Genomic DNA, 22943 nt, shown 5'->3' on the forward strand with positions numbered 1-22943 from the left:
AGACTCCTTGCTAGGTCCAATCCACTTGGCTATGCTGCTTTCTTAGTGTTTTTGAAAATTGGGTCCATGGCAACCAGTTTGAAAAGACCAGTTCATTCTCCAGCCAGGCAACAAGTATCTGATTGAGCTGCACGACTCTGGAAAGATTTGCATCAAACAAAACAGCCTGGCTCAGAGCAGAGAGGAATCGCTGTAGGTAATATTCACATGAAGTGAAAAGAATACTCTGGCATTGTTCTAATGTTCACAGACCATATCCATAATGGGGGTGAGCAAGGGTGGTGGTCAGACTCGAGAACTAGTATTGGTCCCATCTATTTTGTCTAGTTCCTGACCCCATCTAGTAACTGAAGTGTGATATGACTTAGGACATTGATAGTGATTTCTCTCCCCTTCCCAACTGCTTGTTTGCCTCTAAATACTGTATGAATGGGATGCAGGGAGACCAAGGGTTGGGCACTGATGTTACTAAATCCCATGTCTCGATAATTAACATACATTTTCCTTATGGCTTTGCAAAAAATGTGATCTTGACTTCAGAATTGGCATTTAAAAGCATTCCTCTTGGTGTTTAAAGTTTCAAAATTTAAGCAAAAGTTTCAAGGTGATAAGCAGATTTAGTCCATTTTGAAAGTGAGCACAACCCTTTTCTTTTGGCTTTCCCATCACCTACAGTTGTTTCTGAAAGCTGTGCCACAGGGATTAAGAGTCAGGAATATGCAAAGGGGTACAGAGGAAGGGTTGTGGATGCAACCCTACTGTTCACAGCTTCTTTGGGTGCTAGACTCCTTTTTTCAACAAAATGAAACCAGTGGTTGGAGAACTTCCCAATCCATTTTGATGAGAAAGAGACTCATTTTTTAAAAAGCAAATCTATGCAGATCTGTGAGGACAACCTGAGACTATCAAGGATATTTTAAGCCACATGCATACATTACCACAGTATCATCTGTCTCAAAGAAGACTTGAAGTGTCAAATTTCCAAAGGGATTACTAATGGCAGCACAATCCTTGTTGTTCTTAAGAACTTTAGATTGCAACTTCAAAGATAATATTTTCTTAGAAGATGTAACAATAACAGAGCTAATAAAGGACTTTGTTTTTGCATGATGTTATCCTTTACTTAGATCCAATACCACAAAAATTTTCTTGAAATAGCAATAAGATAAAGTCCTTCCAGTATTTCTAACAGTCAGAGTCCCAAACGAGGTCCAATATGTAATGAAGCAGTTGGTTAAATAGGCTCCAGTGACCTGACATCAATATTACTACCCCTCTCTCTACTCACTCCTCACCCTGACTGGACCCCTTGGAGAAATTTCATTACTCCTTAGTTGAAAGGGTTAGTTTGCCTATTAATAAGATCTTGGAGGGAAAATGCTAGGCACCACACAACCAGTGTATGTGAAAGTTGAGGGTTGCTTCAGTGAAAATATCTAAGGTAAATTATAGCTAGTGGAGGATCTGTGGTGGTAAATGATTAGGATTTTATGGCAGAAGTGGGTAGGAGTCTCATTCCTTTGTTCCTGTTGTGCCAAAACACATTTCTCGAAAATGTCAAGTGATGTATGGGAGCCTGCCTGCTCAGTGCTATGTTGCCAGGGAAAAGACAAAATCTCAGCCTTTTAGTCCCCCAGGATTTGACCTAGACGAGCATAATTTTTTTCAAGAGCGGTTTTCAACACCCTCCAAATAACAGAGGGTGATTGGAAAAGTCAGGGGGGTGCCCTAATTGATCCTAAAGACTTTCTATCAGAAATGCTTGCTAAATGAAGGGAAGAAAAATGAATTTTTTTTCTTTGAAAGATCTACTTATGTTTTTAGAAGGATCCATATAATTAACATTCTAGGCAGTTTTCAAACAACTTTGAATTCGCATCTTTCACAAAAAAGAAAATCAGGAATGTGTTTCCTTCTGTATTTCTCTCCCTTTTTTCCTTTATAAAAGACATGTGTTAAAAGGAATACTTAACCTGACATGACCTTTTAGGGTAATCTTAGACATCCAAAAATGTAGTTCAAGTTATTTGACATACATTGTCTGTTTTTGTATTTATGTATGTATCTCTGTGCCCTAGGAAAAGATGGGCTAGAGGAGATTTAATGCTGAAGCTGTGTCTAATTCTTATTAAAAAAATCTTCAAACTACCATTTCAAATACTTTTTGTTTTTATACTCGTTGAAATGGTAACCTCTGGTAGAAAAAAAAGGTCAAAAACAGCCCTTCTATTTGCTTTGCATGAAAAGGCCAGTGTTTAAGAAGCCTTTTAACTACTGGTAGGTCTTTTTTGGGCTTTATTGTTTATTTGGGTTAGACTCAAGCTCAATATCCCATCTGATGATTATTTAAAATATTAAAATTCTGAAATGTTAATAACATCAAAATGGAGTCAGCCTTTTATAAATTAAATTGTCAAGTTCTAAAATTTAGAAACTTCTTGGCCTAAAAAAAAAAAGGGAAATCATTGAAGGCATTTTTATGAGACACCTGTATAGATCCAGTGTATTCCACAAAATAACTCAATAATATGGAAAAGGGCCAAAAGCATACTTTTTTTGGGGGGGGGGGTTGCCAAAGTCAAAAGTTATGTATGCCCAGCTTTGATTTTCATATAAAAACAGATCACAAGCTGAAATTGTACTACTGTTTTTGGAAACTGGAAATTTATCTTCCTTAGGGTTAATGATTTTCAAATATTTTAGACAAGAGTAATCTGTGATGAAATATTACCTCACACATTTGTGCTAAATTCTCTCATTTTTAAGTGTGTTCTGTCAAAACATAGATAATTGTCACCTAAAACATTATTTAGCCATATTATTCACTTACACGAACATTATTAGAATGTAAAATCTTTCAAGATTTCTTCTTTGGAGCATTTTTCAAAGTTTAATGTTAAGTGTAAGAAGGTAGAGAAATGTACGTATAGAGAAAATTATTTTTCTCTGAACTGGCTAGGTCATATAACTTTTATCTTAAGTATTTATAAAGTTAATTTTTTAAGTGAAACATTTTGAAAAGCAGTTTTATATTTGGTTATTAGAATCGTTCCTTCCAATTGGAAAGAATAGGATCTTCACATGAGAAAATAGGGCCATAACAAACAGAATCACATTTTTAAGAAAGCTCTCCCTAGAGAATTTATCTCTTGTCCTACCATGTGGGTTCAAGGGGTCTAATAAAAAGTTCTGTGAATTTAGAGTGGGTTATTTCAACTTGGGAATGTAGAGAGAGGTCTTTGGAAGTCTCTGGGCCAGATCCTCCTCGGTGAATAAACAATTTCCAATATAGAGGGCTGCTAGTGTATTAGGTTCCCTATCACCCCGAGTACATTCTTGGATTTGGCTAGGTAGATCTGTCTTTGCAGTCAACAAATTAGGGAGGGCTGGGCTGTTCATTAACTGTCAAAATCGAGTCGGTAAATTGAAGTTAGCTAATTTCTCTTTTGGTGTGTTTGCTTATTGTGAAATTTTACTATCATTTGCATATCAGGAATATAATACCCACAGATAAACATTTGACCCACTCATATTTTTTGGAGGCATGGAAGCTATACATTATGTTTTTCTGTGTTTACATACTTCTTTGTAGAAACTTTCATAGGAGTTGAGTGTGAGTGTGTGTCTGTGTGTGTTAGGGCGGGCTCCTTAATCCTGATCCATACCTACATCTATCAATAGGATAAAATAGGTAGAAGGCACTGAAGCATGAAAAATGTGATCCAGAAAGGAAAATCAATACTGCTGTAGTGGGTAGGTATAGGGTATAATCTCTCCTAAACAAACATGTAGAGATACATACCAAATGATTGTTTTCCAAGTAGAATGCCATTATATTTGTTTCTTCCTATGATAAGTTCACTTTCAGAAAAACATGCCCAGGGCACTTTATCATGAGCCTCTCTCCATTGCTGAGAGGTAACAGTGAGCATTACTAAGGGTGATGAATAGGATGGGAATAAGCATGGAAGAAATACAAATGTTTGGAATTAGGGAAAAGAAAGACTAAGATTGCTTATTTCAAAGTGAATCCCTCTCCAGATCTTTGATAAAGTTAGGACAGCATGATTCTAAAGAATGTGAGTAGGTCAAGTACTTCACTGATTACAGATAGGGTGATTCTGGGCAAGCAAGTCTTCCTTGTAAAGATATGAGTTGTGGTTTGAACTACAAAGTCCTGTTGCCTTTTGAAGTTATGAAGTAATGTTCTTTCCTACAAATACATCAAAATAGTAATATATAGAATGAGTGTTTATTTAAAGGTCCCTTAGATTAAATCAGAGGAACTTTGACGAAAGTGAAAATTGGTAGAGCCTCTGAGGACATCTTTTTGGACATCTTGGCAGGCAGGGGGAGAAGTCATAGGAAGCTACTCACTAGTTCTTGTGGGCTGGAAAGCTGAAGTGTGCTCTCCCTTGGGAGACCTAGCTCTCAGTGGTTGTTCTTTCTGTAGGACATTCTCTGCCTTGGGAGGTGATTAACCATGGCCTGATTAAGCTCCAACAATGAAATACCTAACTAGTGCAATTGTTTCCCCTCCCTATGTCCTTGTAGGTGGAATACCATCTGGACCACCGAACACTTACAATGTGTTGGGTGGAAGACAACATAGCTAGAAGTGATTGAAATGTAATATTGAAGAGCAGAAATACAGTCCATTAACAAAAATCTGTAGGTAGATCTGAATGAAAGCTAATAAATGCACTCATAACAGCATCTTTCTTTCTCTGTAAGAAAAATATGATTGTGTGAAGCTCTTCTACATAATTCACTCGTTTATCAGTTAAAATGCTACATTTTACCAACAGCTACAATGCTTTTGCTGAGGGAATTGATTATTATAACAAAAGCTGTGAGTGCCACTTGTAAATTTGGGAGAGATTTAAGGTTGTGCATTGTCAGTCATGGAACGGCCAAATGTTCTTGAAGTTACGAAACTATACTTGCTCTGAATGCAACTGCCCAAGATCAGAGACAGAAAACCAGAATCAAAAGAGACACTCTACATCTTGAACCATGAAACACTTTTTAAAAGAAGTCTTAAAGGGGCTGATTTACATTCTTGAGAAGGTGATGTTTTGTCACTGTTAGAGAATGGAAGGCTTCATCATCTACCGGAGGAAATTTATTGTTTTTCTAATTGCAGATATGTGTAGAACAAACCAGTCAATCTCTATTTTGACAGATTAGGATCAGGGATCCTGGGCTGGGGAATCAACAAGGAATCTAGCCCTGTGTGGAAAAGGCAAAGTGCTTCTGTTACCTGTGAGACCACTGGGGGAAAGACGCTGTGTTAGGGATTGTCATTGTGAATGGGATCCACCTATCAGAATACCTGCAGGGTGGTTTAAAAGAGCATATTTTTTTTTTCTTTGAAAAACAGTTTTACTTGTTGCTTTTATTCTGTATAGAAAGCAAAGCTCTCTGAAATCTTCACTGGTGGTGGGCTTGAATCATTCATTATCTTTGAACTAAAATTAGCTTATAAGAGGTTGCGAATCATTGAGCCATGACATTTTGTTGAAGGGTAGTTAAACAGTGAAGACTACTCTGGTCATTGAATTACTGTCTTTGGTATTTAAAGAAATAAATGTTGGCTGCTCATTTTGTGTTAAACCAAAGATTGGTAACTAGGAGACATTAATTGTTGATCCAAGAAAATATTTAAATTATACCTTATTTCCTTCATATGTGAAAGTGTGCCACACATAATCATATATAGACATAATGAATTCAAAGCAAATTTTAAAAAGATGATCAGATGAATAAATTATCATTTACATGTACACAGTGGACAGATTCTATTATAAGAACTGAATCCACTGATATTAATATAGACTTGCAAATAAGTACACAAACGAGAGGTCACTTTTTTTTGTTTTTTCACAAATGCTGATTTCTGGTGTCGCCTCTTCCTATACTATTGACTATATCATAAAGTCAATAACAGGTAATTAATCAGAAATTATTACAGGAAGTTCTTTTGGGAATCAAGAGGAATATAGTATATGATACTAAGTATCCCTTAGGAAACAACTAGTTACTTCTGATCAATTTCATTGGGCTTGATTTATTTGCTGTAATATTCTGCTAAAAAGTGGTCTGATGTGTAACTGTTTATAGGTTCATGTTCTTGGATGCAGAAAGGATAAAGTGGTACTAAAAGATGTAAAAAAAAAAAAAAACAATTAGTGAAATGGAGAAACATCCAACATTTATCTCTGTACCATCAGATAGACACATATTCTCACACTCTGCTCTCTTGGGACATTAAAAAGGAAACCTTGTATGACCAAAGGATTGACATTTGCAAGAGTCTGAATACTGGGTATCTATTTCTTTCTTTCTTTTGGATGAGGATACCAACTGCACAATAATACCTTTTTGGTCTTTATTTCTTCAAAACATGAAAACAAAAATGAAGTCAATGACAATGAGAGGAAACATTCCATACAGATTATGCTGTATCACTAGTGATTAAATCAGAAACAATTAGAAACTTTATTTGTCTGTGTCAATAATGTGTACCATTTATAAGGAACGGCACAATTCGTGCACTTCCCCCCTAAAGCTGTGCACAATACACACAAAATAAAATGAAGTAATTTTACACAACTACAATTATTAGCAACTCTGAACAATCAGAATCATATTTTCCCTATAACATGAAACTTGAAAAAGCAAACAAACCAAAAAGCTTTGAAATTAAAATTCAATGGTAAGAATTTCTGAAAGTCCTCTGTAAAAATTTGCTATGGGATTATCGACGTTCCAAATATGGCTAAAATTGAGTGCAAAATCTAATGTTTAAACAACCTACATCCTTGGACTATATTTACTTGGTGTTTTCTAGGCTAGCTTTCCATTTAGTAAATCTTAAAAAAAAAAAATGGGTTAGAATGTGCCCCCAAAAGACTTAGACCCACAGTGTTGGGCCATGGCCTGCTGGGGTGAGTCTCCTGGAGATATGAGGAACTGTAGACTGTGGGGTGTAGAAAAGTACTGTTGACCAACAAAGATAAAAGCTGGGGTTAATTGGACCTTTTCAGTCATCTGGATCACCAACATGATTGCCTTTCTTGGCTTACAATGGGGAGGTGTATATATCTGCAAGATCAGCCAAGGATACATAGGATGCTTCCCCTAACCTGTGCTTTACCTCTTGGTTAAAATCTTAGATATTTGGACAACTATATTGGTACATTTTCAACATGTTTATGTTAAGAGTTTTGTAATTGTGTTTTTCCTTGCAAGATAAAACTGTTTCCATATGGCTGTGCTAACTTTTACCCATGGAAATAGCAATCACATTAGCTGTGAGCCCCCTGAGGGCAGGGATCTGGGCTATCTTGTTCATGGTTTAGGCCCCAAGAGTAGCACAGTACCTGGCATATTGAGTAGTAACCAGCATTTAATTATTCAGTCACCAAGTGTTTATTAAATGATGAATGATCATGATTACTGAGTAGAAAAAGAGGAAATAACTCTGAACAGCTTTTATCTCTTAAGTATCTTTGAATCAATACAAAGGGCCAGTGGTGTCTCTGGCCTGGGATTCTTTATAGATAGAGAAGTCTCTGAGACGGGACCAACGTCTTTCCATTTTTCCTCATTATTGGATTCACTACTTTGGAATGTTGGGTTTATCCTTGCTCTTTGGTATTTTGAGATAGAAAGAGCCATTCCTTTTCCAGGGTGAAAAACCTCCCAGCGCAATCCTCCTGGGAGGCACTAATCTCATTTAGTTGCTTATTCCTTAGTCATAAGTACAGAAGATGCACTTGTAAAGGCCCATTGGTCTCCCTGGCTCCTTTCCTACTCAGGAACTGCAGATACAATCAGAGGAGTCTGGGCGATGAAAGAAACAGGGCTCAAAATAGCCTTTTACATAAAAAAATAAAATGAACAAACCACTATCTACCATCTGTGCCAGACAGAGCAGAAGTGAAATAAATACTTTAGGGGCAGGGGTGTCATGGAAATGGAGGCTCTCAAAGCCCGGGCACATAGAATCCAGCCACTGCTCTATACCTCTCTTCTTGGCCTTCCAGAATCAACAGGTGACTGTTTAGAGGCCTCTGGTGTATTCCGCATGGCTAATTTTCCATGAAGATACTTGGTAGTTTGCCTGCTGTCCTCTCAATAGCTTTAACTTCCCAGTGAACTGTTATTGCTTCTTAGAAATGAATGTGCAGGTCCATGAACAATAAGCCATTTTCTCCTTTTATCCCTAGTAAAATCAAACTCAATAACAACACGAAAGTTACGACTCAGGTGAAAAGGAAACTCACAAACTCACTTATGTCTTCAATGTCCAGTCAACATTGCTGAATGGGAGAACAGTATGCGCTATACTCTACTATATACAGATACGCTTATTTTGTTTTTCATCCATGCACTGTGTAACAGGTATCACAACAACATTCCCAAACAGGCACATGAAGAAGGAGCTAATGTTCAGTCATGCCTGGAACAGGACTGTGCAAGCCATGGATGCTTTTGAAAATAAAACCGACAAATGATCCCAGGCAACAGCAAACATGGGACTGGGACACAGTGATGCAAATGGAAAAGGATGATACGCTTTTTGAGTGGGGTTATTCCTGTTTGCATGAGAGGTGGTGGGCAGGAGGAGGAGGTTTGGGATGGGGGCCTGGGTGGGGGGCGGTTAGCCAGGCTGGAAAACCAGAATAAGGGCCTTGCTAATCACAGTCCAGAGCTAAAGAGATAAGAAATAAATGATTTTGCATGTTCTTGGGAATCGAGGCACATTATTCCTGTACCTGTTGAACAAGAGTGCCAGGCATCGTATCTTTAAATATCCGACTGTATCTAGAACCATCACTCTTCCTGGCTGCATTCGAGCTCCCACGCTTCTTCTCAGAGGCAGCTTTACCTCTGCTCATGTTCCAGAGATAAGCATGAAATTTAGTGACCTAGTGAAGACATGCTGCTTTTCCATGCCCATATCCTTTCTTAACCCAAAATAATTTTTCAAAGTGTTTGGAGAGAGTAATTGTAATGATTTAAATTTTTACCAAAAACCCATTTGCATTTAGATTGGTCATCACCTCCCACAAGAGAAACAAAAACTTTGACCCTCCCAACAAAACGACAGAACACAAAAGTCAAACATCGGCCACCTCCCAGCCTCCACCCAAACCAAGCAGAAACAGAAAACAAAATCAAAGACTTAACGATTTATGAACCTGGAGGGAACACAGTCCTTCTAGGCTGAGCTGCACAGATGCCCCTGCCTCCACGCCTTTGTTCAATGTGACGATGCCCCTGGGAGTGGGAGGTGATGGTTTCTCACTTCAGCCCTAGCACAGTCTGCTCTTGAAGCTGGATTCCATCAGCAGGTAAGTGAACATGACAAATGTCAGTTTCCTCTGTTCATTATACATAATATTTTATGTATATATATACGTATATATATATATATAAATTTACTATATCTGATTGTTCCTTTAGAAGCCTTTTATGTGGCAGTAGGCCTCCAGGGAGGAGAAGAAAATGTACAAGAGCCATAGGAGCACAAAGAGGCAGGACGTGAGGAGCTTGGCAGTCCGGGGCCCACCCAGCTCACCTCCGATTTCCGGCCTCCTCCGATACAGCAGCACCCCCACATTGATGAAAGCAAAAATGGTGAAGAGAGTGACAGAGAAAGCTAGCGTGCCAGGGGACACTTTGAACTGTTCCCCATTGGCTGCATGGTAGATGGCCGCGATGGACCAGGCTACGCCGATCCCCAGGAAGACGTTCACCGCGTTGCTGCCGGTGACGTTCCCTATGGACGCATCTGCATACTGGTCCTGCGTGGCTGCCACTTTGCTTGCAAATGTGTCTGTGGAGGAAAAAGAAAAAAGGCGGTGACACTCGGTATTTTAAAGAGGCCCGTGGTGTGCTGGAAGGTTCAGCCACGTCCTCTAGGATCCAATCCCCCCGTGGAAACCCAGTGGCCAGGAGAGGGTTTTGCTGTTCTCTGAAGTCCCGGTCCTGTGGTCAGGATGACAGGGTCGAGCCCTCAGAAATCAAAGGTTTGGTGTTGGCTGTGTTACTGACCAGATGATCTTGGTCAAGTTCTTCACCCACAAGTACCACAGTTCTTTGTCATATTGCTCTTGCAGGGCAGTATTTTTCAGAGTGATCATGGCCCATCGACATCAGAATCATAGGAGTGAACAGCACAAGTCTCCATCCAGCTGCGATGGAGCAGGATCACCAGGGCCCAGGAATCCAGTTTTAACAACCTCCCAAAAGATGGTAGGTCGCCAAAGTTTGTGAATGGCTGCTGGAGGGTATTACTAAAAGGTTCTGTATCATCAGCTCTAGTTCACAGATGAGAAAGGTTGAGGCATCAGGAGATCTTTCCAAAAATTCAAGAGCAAATCAGCGGTGGAACTGAAGCTAATTGAACCATAGTAATAGCTGGCGTTTGCCTAGAGCCTTAGGGATAGGAAAGCTGACTCACCTATATTATTGCATGGATTGTGACAATTCTATAAGGCGAGGGCACTTTGTAGGTGATGACATTGGCCTTGGGACAATAAGTAATGGGTGCAACATCACACAACAAGGAAGAAGCCATTTTAGGGCTGGCGCTTGGGTCTCCTGCCTTCACTACAAATGCTTTATCACTGTGCCATCTTACCTTTCACTAGGCCATGCATACCAATGGCCATCCTCAAAGCTTTGTTCACCAATAATCCCGAGTACATCTTTTTCTGAAGGTAGGAAAATCATGGCCCATGCAAGGAGTAGGATAAGAAGTTTCTTGATGAGGAGAGCATAGGGATTTGGAGCATGTTTGAGCCAGAAGGTTTCAAATCCTGCCTTCACAATGGAATGTGTGATCCTGGGCAGATTACTTAATTTCTCCGAGCCTCCAATTTTTTAATCTGTGAAAAGGGGATAGTGACACCCACTTCAGGGTGCTGTTAACCCGAAATACTATATGTGAACTGTTTATCTTTCTTGGTACAAAGTAAGAGTAGCTCTTTTTTGTTGCTTTGCAAAGACAATGTAAAGCAGGCTAGATCAGTTTACTAAAAGTTGAGGCAGGATCTGATATGGCTCCCTTTATTAAGCACGTAGATAGAGCTTGCAAGATATTCCGTTTCTTTTCTATATAATTGTCTCGTTAATAATGTCAAAGTCCTCTCAGCTACCTTGGCAGAATCCCTTGCACAGAAGGTTTATGGAAGATGTGAATAACTGTCAAATCGAACTCACATTTGCAGAGCCAGGAATGGCAGGGATGATATTACAGCAAGGTATCGTTGTGCCATCTGCTCTGGTCCTCTGGAGGTTCTTGGGATGCTCTGAGCACGCACGGGCTTGTGGGCCATCGGGACTACTTTTCTCCCCTCTGTTGCTATTCTGTTGCCACCACTGACCTTCGGTAAATCCCCAATGGGGATGATACATAAGGCATGTGAGCTTATATCAGTTTGTAGATTTTTGTGCTTTACTCTGGTAAGTAAGTTATTTAGGCTGCTCAGAGGTTACTGCAGAAGCAGTATCCACCCCCGCCCCCCGTTTTTTGAAAGGAAGTCAGTCAACATGGAGGGCCCCATCTCATTAATCCTGACCTTTGCAATGGAAAAGCAGGTTTTACTTACTGTTCTATAATTAAACTAAGGCAAACACTGCTTCCTCTGTACCAGGCACTGTCCTACACATAGTATACGTGTGTTCCCATTCAACCCCCTTCTCAGCTTTAAAGAGGCTGCTGTTCCCCTTTTATGATTTGGGAGCACCTCTGGGACAGGTCAGTAGAAGAAGGGTAATTTTAAGCCAAACTGATTCACTTTTGTAGCCCATTCTCCGTCCGCACCACACTGCAGCTCCCAGAAGATGAAAGTTTTCCCTTCCTCGGTTCAGATTGCCCTGTTCCTCCCACTTGGAAACTCCAACACAGGTTCTTGCAGGGTGCTCTTTCCTGTCTCGGAGCAAAGACTGCAGAAGGGGTCGGCAGTCTGCTCAGCCACCCGCCGGGACGTGCGTGGCTCTGTGTGTTCAGATCACACACTGCAGCCCAGTGAGGACTGTTTTGGAGGCTGGTGAGTCAAAGCCCAAGCGAGACCAATCTTAATGGTCCCTTGCACTTCGTTATGAAGAGTTATCAGGAGCCGCAGCAGCAGCCTCAAAAAAAAAAAAAAAAAATGAAGTCGTTCTGGTTTTCTTTTTCAAGGCAGCTGAGCAAGGAAAGTAAAGGAGAAGAGTGGAAGGCGGGAGAAGGCAGCTCCCAGCTCAGCTGCTGCTGAGGAACACCTGAGATGCTGTTCTGCGCTGACATGGCAGCCGGCACCTGCTGGTGGTGAACAGATGGCCGGGTTAGGCTGGGCCGTCGGGACGGGGATGTCCCCTGCCCATGCTTGCAGGGGCAGGTGGCCTGGCACTGGGCCACACCTGCTTACCTCCCCTGGCAGGTGCTACAGGGCACACTGGACTTCCTGGGTGCCCAGTCTCCGCTCAACCCCTCGACTTTCTGGAGGTTTCTGCCACTGTGCCAGAAGGGAATGAGGCATAACATCAAAAATTCCTGGGCCCGGGGACCCTGAACACCCAGACCGGTCCTTTTGCCTGAAACGCAGGGCACACCTGGGTCTGCAGGGGTGTCTCCCTGCCTCATTTTCCCCATAGCCCGTTGTGAATATTGAAGGAATTCTTGTCATAACAGGCTCCTGTTTTCAAATGCCTTTCTCTGGCTTCCCTACAAAATTAGTGGCCAAAGTAACTAGCTTGTCACATAAATGAAACCTATTTGGGGCCTTCTGGAGTCTGGTAGGTTTTATTTACCTGGGTTCTACATCAGGCCTTTTGTCTGTTTTAATTCACAAGCTACGCAAAAATTATAGAGACACATGCAAATCCAAACCATTAACCTTGGCTCCATCAGAGACAACTCTGTTTTTCAGATAAAGTATGATGGAATCTCCCCAAATTACCTTCTATCACTGCTCTGCCGCTTCATGCAAAGAGCAACATGTCACGCACCATATGTCAGGCGCTGCCAAGCCTTACCCTGAACACTAAGCCCATAACCTGCTTACGGTTGAACAAGGCAAAAGCCACTTATATGCCATTCCCCAAAGTAAAATCCAAGCAGTAATGACCACTGTGGTCTCAGAGGGGTTGTAATCATATGCAGAACTTGCCCATTAAACAAATCTGTACAAATCAGATTTCCCATGTGATTGGCACAAACTAAGACATGTTGATAATTATATATACATTTATATATATAATATGTACATATTATATATATATATACACCTTAGATCAGATTTCTAGTAGGAATTTTTGCTTTTAACTCTCATCTTGAATTCTAATAAATTTTGAATTAGCCATACAGTCTTAGACTTTTGGTTCTGCCTCCCGGTACCTATGACCATAAATCAGTAACAGGGAATATTCGGCTGGGAGACAGTGTGGCTGGAGCTAAACCATACGTCACAGAGTCAGGACATCACTGTTCTCTGCAGACCTATCTTGAGTTTATTGTGTGTAACCTTGGCCACGTCATCTGGTCAATGAGCACAAGAGGTCAGTACACTCCCCTTTCCTCCAGAAATTATTTTTTACTTGAATTTCTCAAACTTTACAGCTACATACAGACTTAAGTGTCTCCTCTGTGAGAAGGATACTTATTATATTCCTACAGGTCACACATAGGGTTTATGATCTAGAGCAAGGGTTTCATCTCAGATGATTTATTCTTGACTCTGCATATTTGGGGGGGCAGCTATTCAACTCTCAGGCAGTCTGTGCTCAGGAACTGACACTGACAGTGATTTTAATTGGGATCTCGCCTGCTCCTGCCCAGCCACCTGTGAATTCCTGACAATATAAAGACAGACCAGGGGATACACAGCTTCATTAAGGAGACAGTGTTAGCTCTTCTGTGTGTTCTTGGGCAAGACACTTCACTTTTTCTAGGTTCTAGTTTCTTCATCTAAAATAAAAGCTTTAGACTAGAATATCTCTAAGACTGTCCCTACGTTTATTGTTTGGGTGGTACACAGAACACATCAAAATGCTAAATTCACATGTATGATTTCGGTGTTTCTCTTTTTTTGTAGGAGTTGGTACGCGGGCACCCTTATTCATTAGACTTGATTAACGATAATATCTTCTCCTTTTAAAGAACGGCCTAAATGAAATCTTCAAAGATCCTAGGAAGATCTCTAGAGCTGAAGAAGTTATTGCCATTGATCAAATTGTGACAGTATTTATGAGATTAAACCATACCGCACAGAGTCATTTACTTTTTCCAAATAGAGAAATGTTGGCAAAATTATTTACTTGAAGTCACTTTGACCAGCCATCCACCTATAGGAGCAAAACCGTGGTATACACGGTGGCAGTGACGACTAGTGGAAACAGTGCGTGTAATGTCAAGTTTGCACACCCCTGGCATGGGGAATACTGGGAGAGCCTAGTTATAAGATCTGGGGCTCCACCCTCAACCCACGTAATCAGACTCTATGAAGAAAGGACACAGGAATATTCATTTTAACAAGTGCATCAGGTGATGCTCCTTGACACCAATGTTTGAGAACATGGCTCTAAGGCATGGAAATGGCTATTGTTCCAAATGCCCAGTCTGCCTTGCTGAAAGGGATAGATGTTTCAGTTCTGAGGAAGCAGCTAATTTCTCTTAGAAACAGTGATGCCCTCAGATATAGGGAGGGGCCACTTGGGTGGGCTTGGTGGAGGGGCCGGGGCTGCTTAACCGTAATGTCCTCCCACTCTCACGTTATGCCATGCTCTTATTACTATTTTTTTAAGGTTGGTTTGTTTTAGCGCAAAAGAGCGCATGGGTGGGGGAGGGGCAGAGGGAGAGAATCTTCAAGCAGACTCCCTGCTGAGTGCAGAGCCCCTGGGCTCCATCCCGGGACCCATGAGATCATGACCTGAGCCAAAACCAAACCAAGTGTTGCACGCTCAACTGAGTCACTCAGGTGCCCTAATGCTCTTATTATCTTTAAACCTCGTTCTAGCATAGATGCTCCGAAAGGCCAGAGGAGGAGGGAAATTTACTTTAGTTGAATTCTGGCTCTGTCATTTGCCAGGTAAGAAGCTTACCTACTTCATAGGGTTTTGAAAGAAATGTGTTAACATGAACAGCACTCAGATGAGGGCCTGGTAACGAGTGTTCAGTATTATCAGCTATTTTTATAATACAACAGCACCAGATCCCAAGAGAATCAATAAGTGGTAAGGAATTCTGACTTAATGTGCTAATTCTAAACTTTTAGGGAGTTATTGTATCCTTTAAAGACTTACTCTATGATCCTATGCATTTAAAAATGTGGTAGAGCATAAAATTATCCTTAAAAATCAAAGAAATTTTTTATTTTGAAAATTCCATGTCACCTAAGTCATAAAATGACATTGGAGATGTTCTGGTTTCTAAGGCCCTAATCTTACTGAAAGGCAGGCATCTCTGCTGAAACAGTGCTCCTATTCCTCTCTCGCTCCTCTCCTCTACACATGTTGTTCTCTTGCTCTTTTAGAATTCAAATGGAAATAGTTTATGTACTAATTCTTCTGTCACTAAGGACTTTGAACAAGGTTTTGTCTTTACTTGTGACATTTACCCAAGTAAATACGAAAACCACACTGCCTCACACACTCCGCTGGTTCATCTCAAAACAATCCTTATTTGACTTCCAAGCGAAGTTCAAGAGATCAAGGTATTACTAATGTTTTATTGATTAATGACCAGTCAGGAGTTGTAAAAACAGAAAAAGGGAAAAACACATAAAAGAGATTTCTGCCCATAAAAGCTGCTCCTGAAAGAGAGAAAGAAATAGAGACGGTGACATGACCTATTTTTAGAAAAGAAGAAAACGGAGGTAAGTAAAAAACCTCCAGAGGACTCGTGTTGGCAGATCAGAACACCTGCTTCTAGTCATTTTTATCCCCAACTGCAAATCAAGCAGCAGGGCAACTTCTGAAAAATACCAGCTTTCTAGCCCCACCAGAGTTTCTGCTTCATTGGTCTGAACACAAGTGTTTTTAAAAATTATTTATTCATTTATTTATTTACGGAGGGATTGGGGGCGGGCAGAGTGGGGGAGAGAATCCTCAGCAGGCTCCACGCCCAGTGCAGAGCTTGACGTGAGGCTCGATCCCACAATCCTGAGATCATGACCTGAGCCAAAATCAAGAGTCAGACACTTAACTGAACCGAGCCACCCAGGCATCCCTGGACACCCCAGTATTTTTTAAAGCTCCCCCAACTAGATTGAGATCCACTAACCACTCAGAGCCTTTGTTTCTTCATCTGTGTAAGGACAATGGCAACTCTTACAGATTAGCCCAGATAACCTATGGAATAGCCCTGATACCATTTTTTTTGTTGTTGTTATTGAATAACTTTTTGTTTTGATATGTTAATGTGAATGTTTGCACTTTGCAAGGGTACCCTGGGACTTAATTTTCCTATTATGTATTTGAAATCCTGGTAGATTTTAGGGGTGCCTGGGTGCCTCATTTGGTTAAGCATCTGCCTTTGGCTTGGGTCGTGAACCAGGGGTCCTGGAATTGAGCCCTGCATTGGGCTCCCTGCTCAGCTCTAAAATTTTCTAGAATCCCTGGTTCTAAATCTTTGAGGTCAATAAAAATATGTGAGTCTCTCAAAGAACTCTGTCTGAGATGGAGCTTATTCTATTCAATCGCTCCATCACTCTCCCCACCCCAACTCTTGATCCTGAAAAAAGCCCCAAGCCAACTAGCTGGGTGTGGAGCAAAGAAGTGGTGGTCTGACCTGGTTGTCTCTTGAGACTTGGTTTAACATAGTTCTGGAGTGGACTGGATTATGTATGTTGAGCAGGGTGGGTCCTTTCACTTTGGGAGTCCTGCTTGTTTCCTTCCCCAAATTAAAAGGTTCATGCAGATTACTGTGGTGGAAGTTCCAATGTGTGCCTGAAAAACTAAGGGGTACAGGGTTGACTGACTTGAGAAAAGTCTCCTGTCTCTGGTCAAGTGGTGAACAGGCAGCTTGAGGATGGCCATAATATTGCGCAGTTCCCAGTGAGTTCCTGTGAATCAGAGGTTCTGCTTGGCATTGAGATATGTAGCAAGCTGAGGTTACTGTAAGTAGCTCATTTGGTCACCTGGTTCCATGTTACTCTGTGGTTAACCATGGTCATGACTGAAGAATACCGGTCCTGGTTCCTGTAGACTGCATAATGTCTCTAGTTACAGTAGTAAGGAGCCTAAGCTATGGAGTAAGACCTGGTCCTAGTCCCATTTGCCATGCGCTGGCACTGTGGCCTTGGGATAACCTCTCTTTAAGCCTCTGATATCAGTAAAATAGGGAAAGTAAAAGTCCCCATTTATATAGCCATGAAGATGATCAAAAGTACTGCAAAACAGCTTAGCATGGTATCCGGAAATTAGTAGGTGCACAGCAAATGTAGTTATATTTCAGAATTCTTTGTTCTGGTGATAACAAAGGGAATGTTAATGATATTAAAATCTTTCATTATGGTTTCCTTCAGCTAGGTGATTTAAGCTTCATAGATCTTATGTAGGATTTGGGGAGAATGTGTGTCTCTTTGATGTCCAGAAATAATGGTGGTGAGAAGGCAATAATAGTTACCATTTATGGGGCTCCTACACGCAGCTCTACATACGGCTTCTCATTTAATCTACAAAACAACCATATGAGGTAGGAACTTCTATTATCTTCATATGATGAGAAAACTGAATCCCTGAGTATAAGAAATTTGTCCAAAGTTATATAGCCAGTAGGAAGCGAAACTTGGATTGAGACCAAATGAATGTGATCCTAGCTAGAGTTTGTGTTCTTAATCACAGGTCCATGGTGGTTTATTTTCTATGATTTATTTATTTTAGGGAGAGTGAGCATGCAGGGGAAGGAGCAGAGGGAGAGAGAGAATCTTAAGTAGACTCTGTGCCGAGCACAGAGCTAGACACAGGGCTCAATCTTATGACCTTGAGATCATGATCTGAAATGAAACCAAGAGTCGGATCCTCAACAGACTGAGCCACCCAGGTGCCCCAGAGCACAAGAGCATGGGTATTAACAAGGACTAAATAATATATCTGAAATTTGAAAATGGACAAAGGTTCAAAGAACATATCCAGAAACTTCATCATGTTCACCTCTGACTATACACAGTATTAAAATAGCTGATCAGTTGAAAGAAAAGGATTAAAATCATTGTACAGAGAAACATCTGCCTGACTCCTTTATTTTTTTTTTAATTTTTTTTAAAGATTTTATTTATTTGACAGAGAGAGACACAGCGAGAGAGGGAACACAAGCAGGGGGAGTGGGAGAGGGAGAAGCAGGCTTCCCGCTGAGCAGGGAGCCCGATGCGGGGCTTGATCCCTGAGCCGAAGGCAGACGCTTAACGACTGAGCCACCCAGGTGCCCCCACCTGACTCCTTTAGAAAAATATTTGCATGGGTCAGAAACAGATTAAAGAAGGGGCTATTTTCATGGACGACCCTTCATTCCTTTAGAACAATGTTAGAGATCACTGACAAAGTAATTTTTTCAATTCCTTAAGTTCCTGGTTTCTCTTGGGTATTACATTTACACTGTCTTTCTAGTACATAAAAATAGGCTTGAGAGAACCTACTTTTAAAATAACATCATGGTTCTGATATTTTCAATTTTGAGCCATAATTCTGTTATTTGTATAATAAACCTTTATTTTTTTTTAAAGATTGATTTGAGAGAGAGCCTGAGTATGGGAAGGGTCAGAGGGAGAGAACATCCAAGCAGACCCCTGCTGGACATGGAGCCCAACTCGGGGCTGATCTCATAAGGCATGAGATAAGAACCTGAGCCAAAAGCAAGAGTTGGATGCTTAATGGACTGAGCCACTCAGGTGCCCCTATAATAAACCTTTATTCTATTAATCCTCAGTCCATGAGGGTAAAATATTGTTGAGATTTAGTCAAGCAACATTTTGCTAATTTTGAAAAGCCAAAAAAAGGGTATGTTTGGGGCTAAAACAAATAGCTGTCATTTTCCCAAACCATTTTGTTATTAGATACAACTGGAAGTGCTTGCCTCAAACACACAACAGGGCTGCCCTGCACGAAACAGGGTCCTTCCAACTCGCTTCTTCCTTCCTTCCCCATAATCTCCCTCTTTTGCTAAACCCTCCTTGCCTTTGAAGCCTGGTTTGTTCTTTTATACTTTGTTCTATTTCTGGAACATCCATCTCTTCTCTGAATCTTCTCAAGTCCTACTTTAGAGATGATGAAGCCATAGGTGTTCCAAGTCTTGCCGGAACTAGAGGTGGCTGAGTGGGACGTGATAGACTGTACTATAACTTGGAGAAAACAGACACCCTTACTCTCACTTCCAAGTAGCCTTACTAGGTTAAAAGAGAACTTCCCAGTCAGCTGGGCTATACTGGTGTAATTCAAAGTCTACTGAAGTAATCCTGCAAGTGTGAAAGTTTATGTATGGGGGTGGTCAGTGCAGAATTTTTATGTTAGAGAAAAATTAGAAACCTGTTGTTTCTGGTAAAATTACAACTTTAATGTGCAACTGTTAAAATTATGGTTAAAAGTACAGTAATGAAGTAAAATGTTCATGACAGTGCTAAGTGAAAAAGGTTCTGTAACTATGCCAAATGTAAGTCCATTAAAAAGTGTGGGTAATTAGATATATCCTTGTATATATTTTTTTGTGCAATTTATTTAAATGTCCCAGGATTTTAAAATGAAATATAGATATAAGAATGCAAATGGATGGTGGGATTGCTGGATGATTTTTTTTATTCTGTGTTTATTAATATTTCCCATTTTATTTGCAAAGATTTTGTTTATTGCATTATTAAAGGGCTAATCTACATTTTTAAAAAAGTGTCATCTACATAATAGAGTCTGGGAAGGGATGAAAGCTGATTTTCAGACTTTTCTGGTCCTTTCAGTGGTCAGGGCTGTGGTAGCGGGATGCTAAGAGGGAAGGTATCATACGTATGACACACAAAGCAAATGCATTTTAACGGGCGTCAGGGTTGGTGGGGGGGGGGAGGGAGGGGGGTGGAGTGATGAAGCGATTTCCTGGCCGTCAGGGGCTGGCCTGGAGTTCAGAGTCAGGAGGGTGCCCAGGACAGGCCATAAAGTGAACAAGGATTCTGAAAACAAACTTCACCCACTGTAAAAGTTTTCTGAGGACCAACTGGGAAGGGAAGAGATGTGTAGGTCTTAGTTTCCTTCCAACCATTCCTGTCAGGTACAGATGGACTGTAGAGCAAGGCCAAAATCCTCTCAGTTTTGTATTTTTGTTCCAGCAACACCATCTTGTATTTACTAATAGTATATTCCATTGACTTCAACCCACAAAATTACCTCGCATATTCATTTGTTAAGAGCTCTGTCCCCTTGAGATTTCCGGGAAGGGACATGATACCCAAGAGTTCATTTGTCCTTGGGCTCTTAATAGAGATGGAATCTGTAATGGCAGAGACTAGAAAAGAAGGTGTAGAGCTGTATCCAAGCTGCTAAGGATACGTGACAAGGTCTGAACTCTAATGTCAAGTTTTGCCCTTGTCTCTCAGGCACCTTGTATAGCTCTTGGTAGATACTTTTAAAATGTCTTTTGACAAAAATTTCTTATTTTTACATCTTAGAATTTTCAGAGCACTTCCATAGATGTTACACTATCCGCTCTTTCTGACAATTCAGTGGGTGGGTGGATGGGAGCAGCTACCATTAGCCATGATCTTTTCAGGGGAGAAAGCTGAAGCTCCCTAGGAGTCAGATGGGGTGGGGATGCAGGTCCTCATGCTGTAGGCTTGTTTCCAGGACCCTTCATCAAATCCCGTTCCTTGTCCGATATTATCCCATGCTCTGAACCGGATAACACATCTAAATTGCCTAACTTCTAGGGCTGCTGTGGATATCGAAGAAATAAATTATCCAAATGTACTTTTTAAACAGTGAAACTATGCAAATTGGTTCCTGTTGAAACACTTTTTGTGTTAAATGCAAATGCTCTGCCCTTATGAAATCATCATGAATCACTGATGCCTTTATGCATCCATTTGTTGGATATTCTGAAGTAATAACTAACACGGAACATTTCCAAGGGGAGGGGAAGAAGTGTTGGGGAGAAAAAGCCAGGGCACTTGGGTACTCTCCCGTAAGAACAGATGTGGTAGGAGGTAAGGAGAGAGTCGCAGCTGCCCAGAGAGAGAAGTAAACCACCAAATAACTCAAAGGGATTATTTAAAGGGATAGGCCAGGAAAAAGTAACACCTTATCATAATTTCTAAGATTAGAACTGCCTGGTGAATTTGCAAGGGGATAACTAGAGGTTTGAGTGAGTAGGTATTTTGCTGAAGATTCGTGGTATAAGGAGACATACCACCCTATTAAAATCCTCCTCCATGTGTGTAGAACATACGTGCTCTTGACGCCAGGATTCCATGATTCTGCTTTATTTTTCTTCTCAACAGTGTTCATCCTCATTGCTGTCTGAAACTTTATCCTATTTTTGTGAAGCATCCATTTTCTTCCACTGGAGTATGAACTTCGTGGATTCAACATAACAGAGGTCTTGTTTATCCCTCTATCTTTACTGTGTCAAACAGGGCCTACTGCTTAGTGGGTACTCACTAAATATTTGTAGAATCAACAAAACTGAGTGCAGAATGGTTCTGGATCCTATGCTATGCCCCTTAGCATACTGCTTCCTTTAATTTAATGTTTAAAAAATGGCATTAATCTCCTTTTTAAGGCCTGATGACTAGTGTAGAGAGAAGCACTTGAATATTTGATGATCAAGAATGCCATATTGTCTCACTCAGTTTGCACATCTTGGCTCCTGGCATCATCTGTCAGAACGTAGCTTTTTATTTTGAAGATTACTTTTCACTAATATCCCGCTGTGGACTCAACCCAGGTGTAGAAGTTATAGAAGAAAGGGCTTAATCCACATTCTCAGGACAAGAAGACTGGATACTGAAGTTACCAATGGCAGGTTCTTCTGGGTGGTTTGACCCTTGTCTCCCTAAATGTGAAATTCTAGAAGCACAGAAGAAAGGACAGACAGCACTTGAGCCACTTCTGAGGCAACCTCACCCTGAGTGTTGATCCCTCTCTGAGCAGCCTGACCTGCAGTCCTCTAGTGTGACAATTGGGTTAGTTTAGGGGTTTTGGCTTGCCATATTTCAGCCATCTGAAATATCATCATACACAGAATCCTTCAGAGAAGGACGTTTTCATGATCCTTTTGCACATTTGTGGCTATGTGTTGTTTTACCTACCTCAGTAGGCAATGAATGCAGGAATGAAAAGGTATAATTAGTGCTCTGCTGGGTCCATTTGTAGACCCCACTGGGGATCTTTGCAGTTCGGGACTGCAGCAAGTCTTGCTTGTTGTCTCGACCAACGATTTTTTATAGTGATAACCTAATAATCATTTACAGTTTACGGAGGACCATGTCAAAAAGCCCCCTGGGCTCCAGAGGGCAAGGGAGGGGAGAAAGAAAACAAACACCACACATAGTTTCCTGGTTGTAAATAATGGAACCAAAGTAAGCTATTTTCTCCTTAGCACAAAATATAGGATTTCTATGTGCTGAGCTAAACAAAAGTTATCAAATATCGTCACCAATAGATCTGGCATTTCTGGGTCACGTGCCAGGAAAGGTGGCCGAAGAATGTAAGGCGTTTTATGGATTTACATCCCTTTCTGGAATGAAGCAGAATATGAACTAATAATACATAGTTTATGTTTCATTCTTGGGGAGAGGCAGGATGGGAGGTCTGAGTGCTCAGGAGTGTTGATGGCATTCCAGCTGGCGTTGTGCACAAATGCCAAGGACCACGATTTCACGTCTATAATATGCACCATCCCCAACAGATAGTAAAATGCTTTTACAGTCACATGTAAGATTTGCTTTTTAAATTGAGTCACACTTTATTTGCCTTCT

The 22943-nt window shown here is 40.9% G+C and overlaps 1 protein-coding gene across 7 annotated transcripts in view; it reads right to left on the bottom strand.

Moving 5' to 3' along the window:
* Positions 1 to 6660: 6660 nt before the first annotated feature.
* The window catches only part of SLC8A1 (solute carrier family 8 member A1), a 314201-nt gene continuing 297918 nt past the window's right edge, over positions 6661 to 22943 (bottom strand). For 6 of the 7 annotated variants that reach the window (XM_044919009.1, XM_044919012.1, XM_044919010.1 and 3 more), the window contains one exon: positions 9465 to 9847. In XM_044919009.1, coding sequence (XP_044774944.1) covers positions 9471 to 9847 — 377 coding nt within the window. In that variant the 3' untranslated portion in view covers positions 9465 to 9470. Of the gene's footprint in view, positions 9848 to 22943 lie in introns of all 7 variants that reach the window. The other variant, XM_044919007.1, reaches the window with a different exon arrangement.

Source organism: Neomonachus schauinslandi, chromosome 10 (assembly GCF_002201575.2).
Source record: "Neomonachus schauinslandi chromosome 10, ASM220157v2, whole genome shotgun sequence".
In the NCBI taxonomy this organism is placed as follows: domain Eukaryota; kingdom Metazoa; phylum Chordata; class Mammalia; order Carnivora; family Phocidae; genus Neomonachus; species Neomonachus schauinslandi.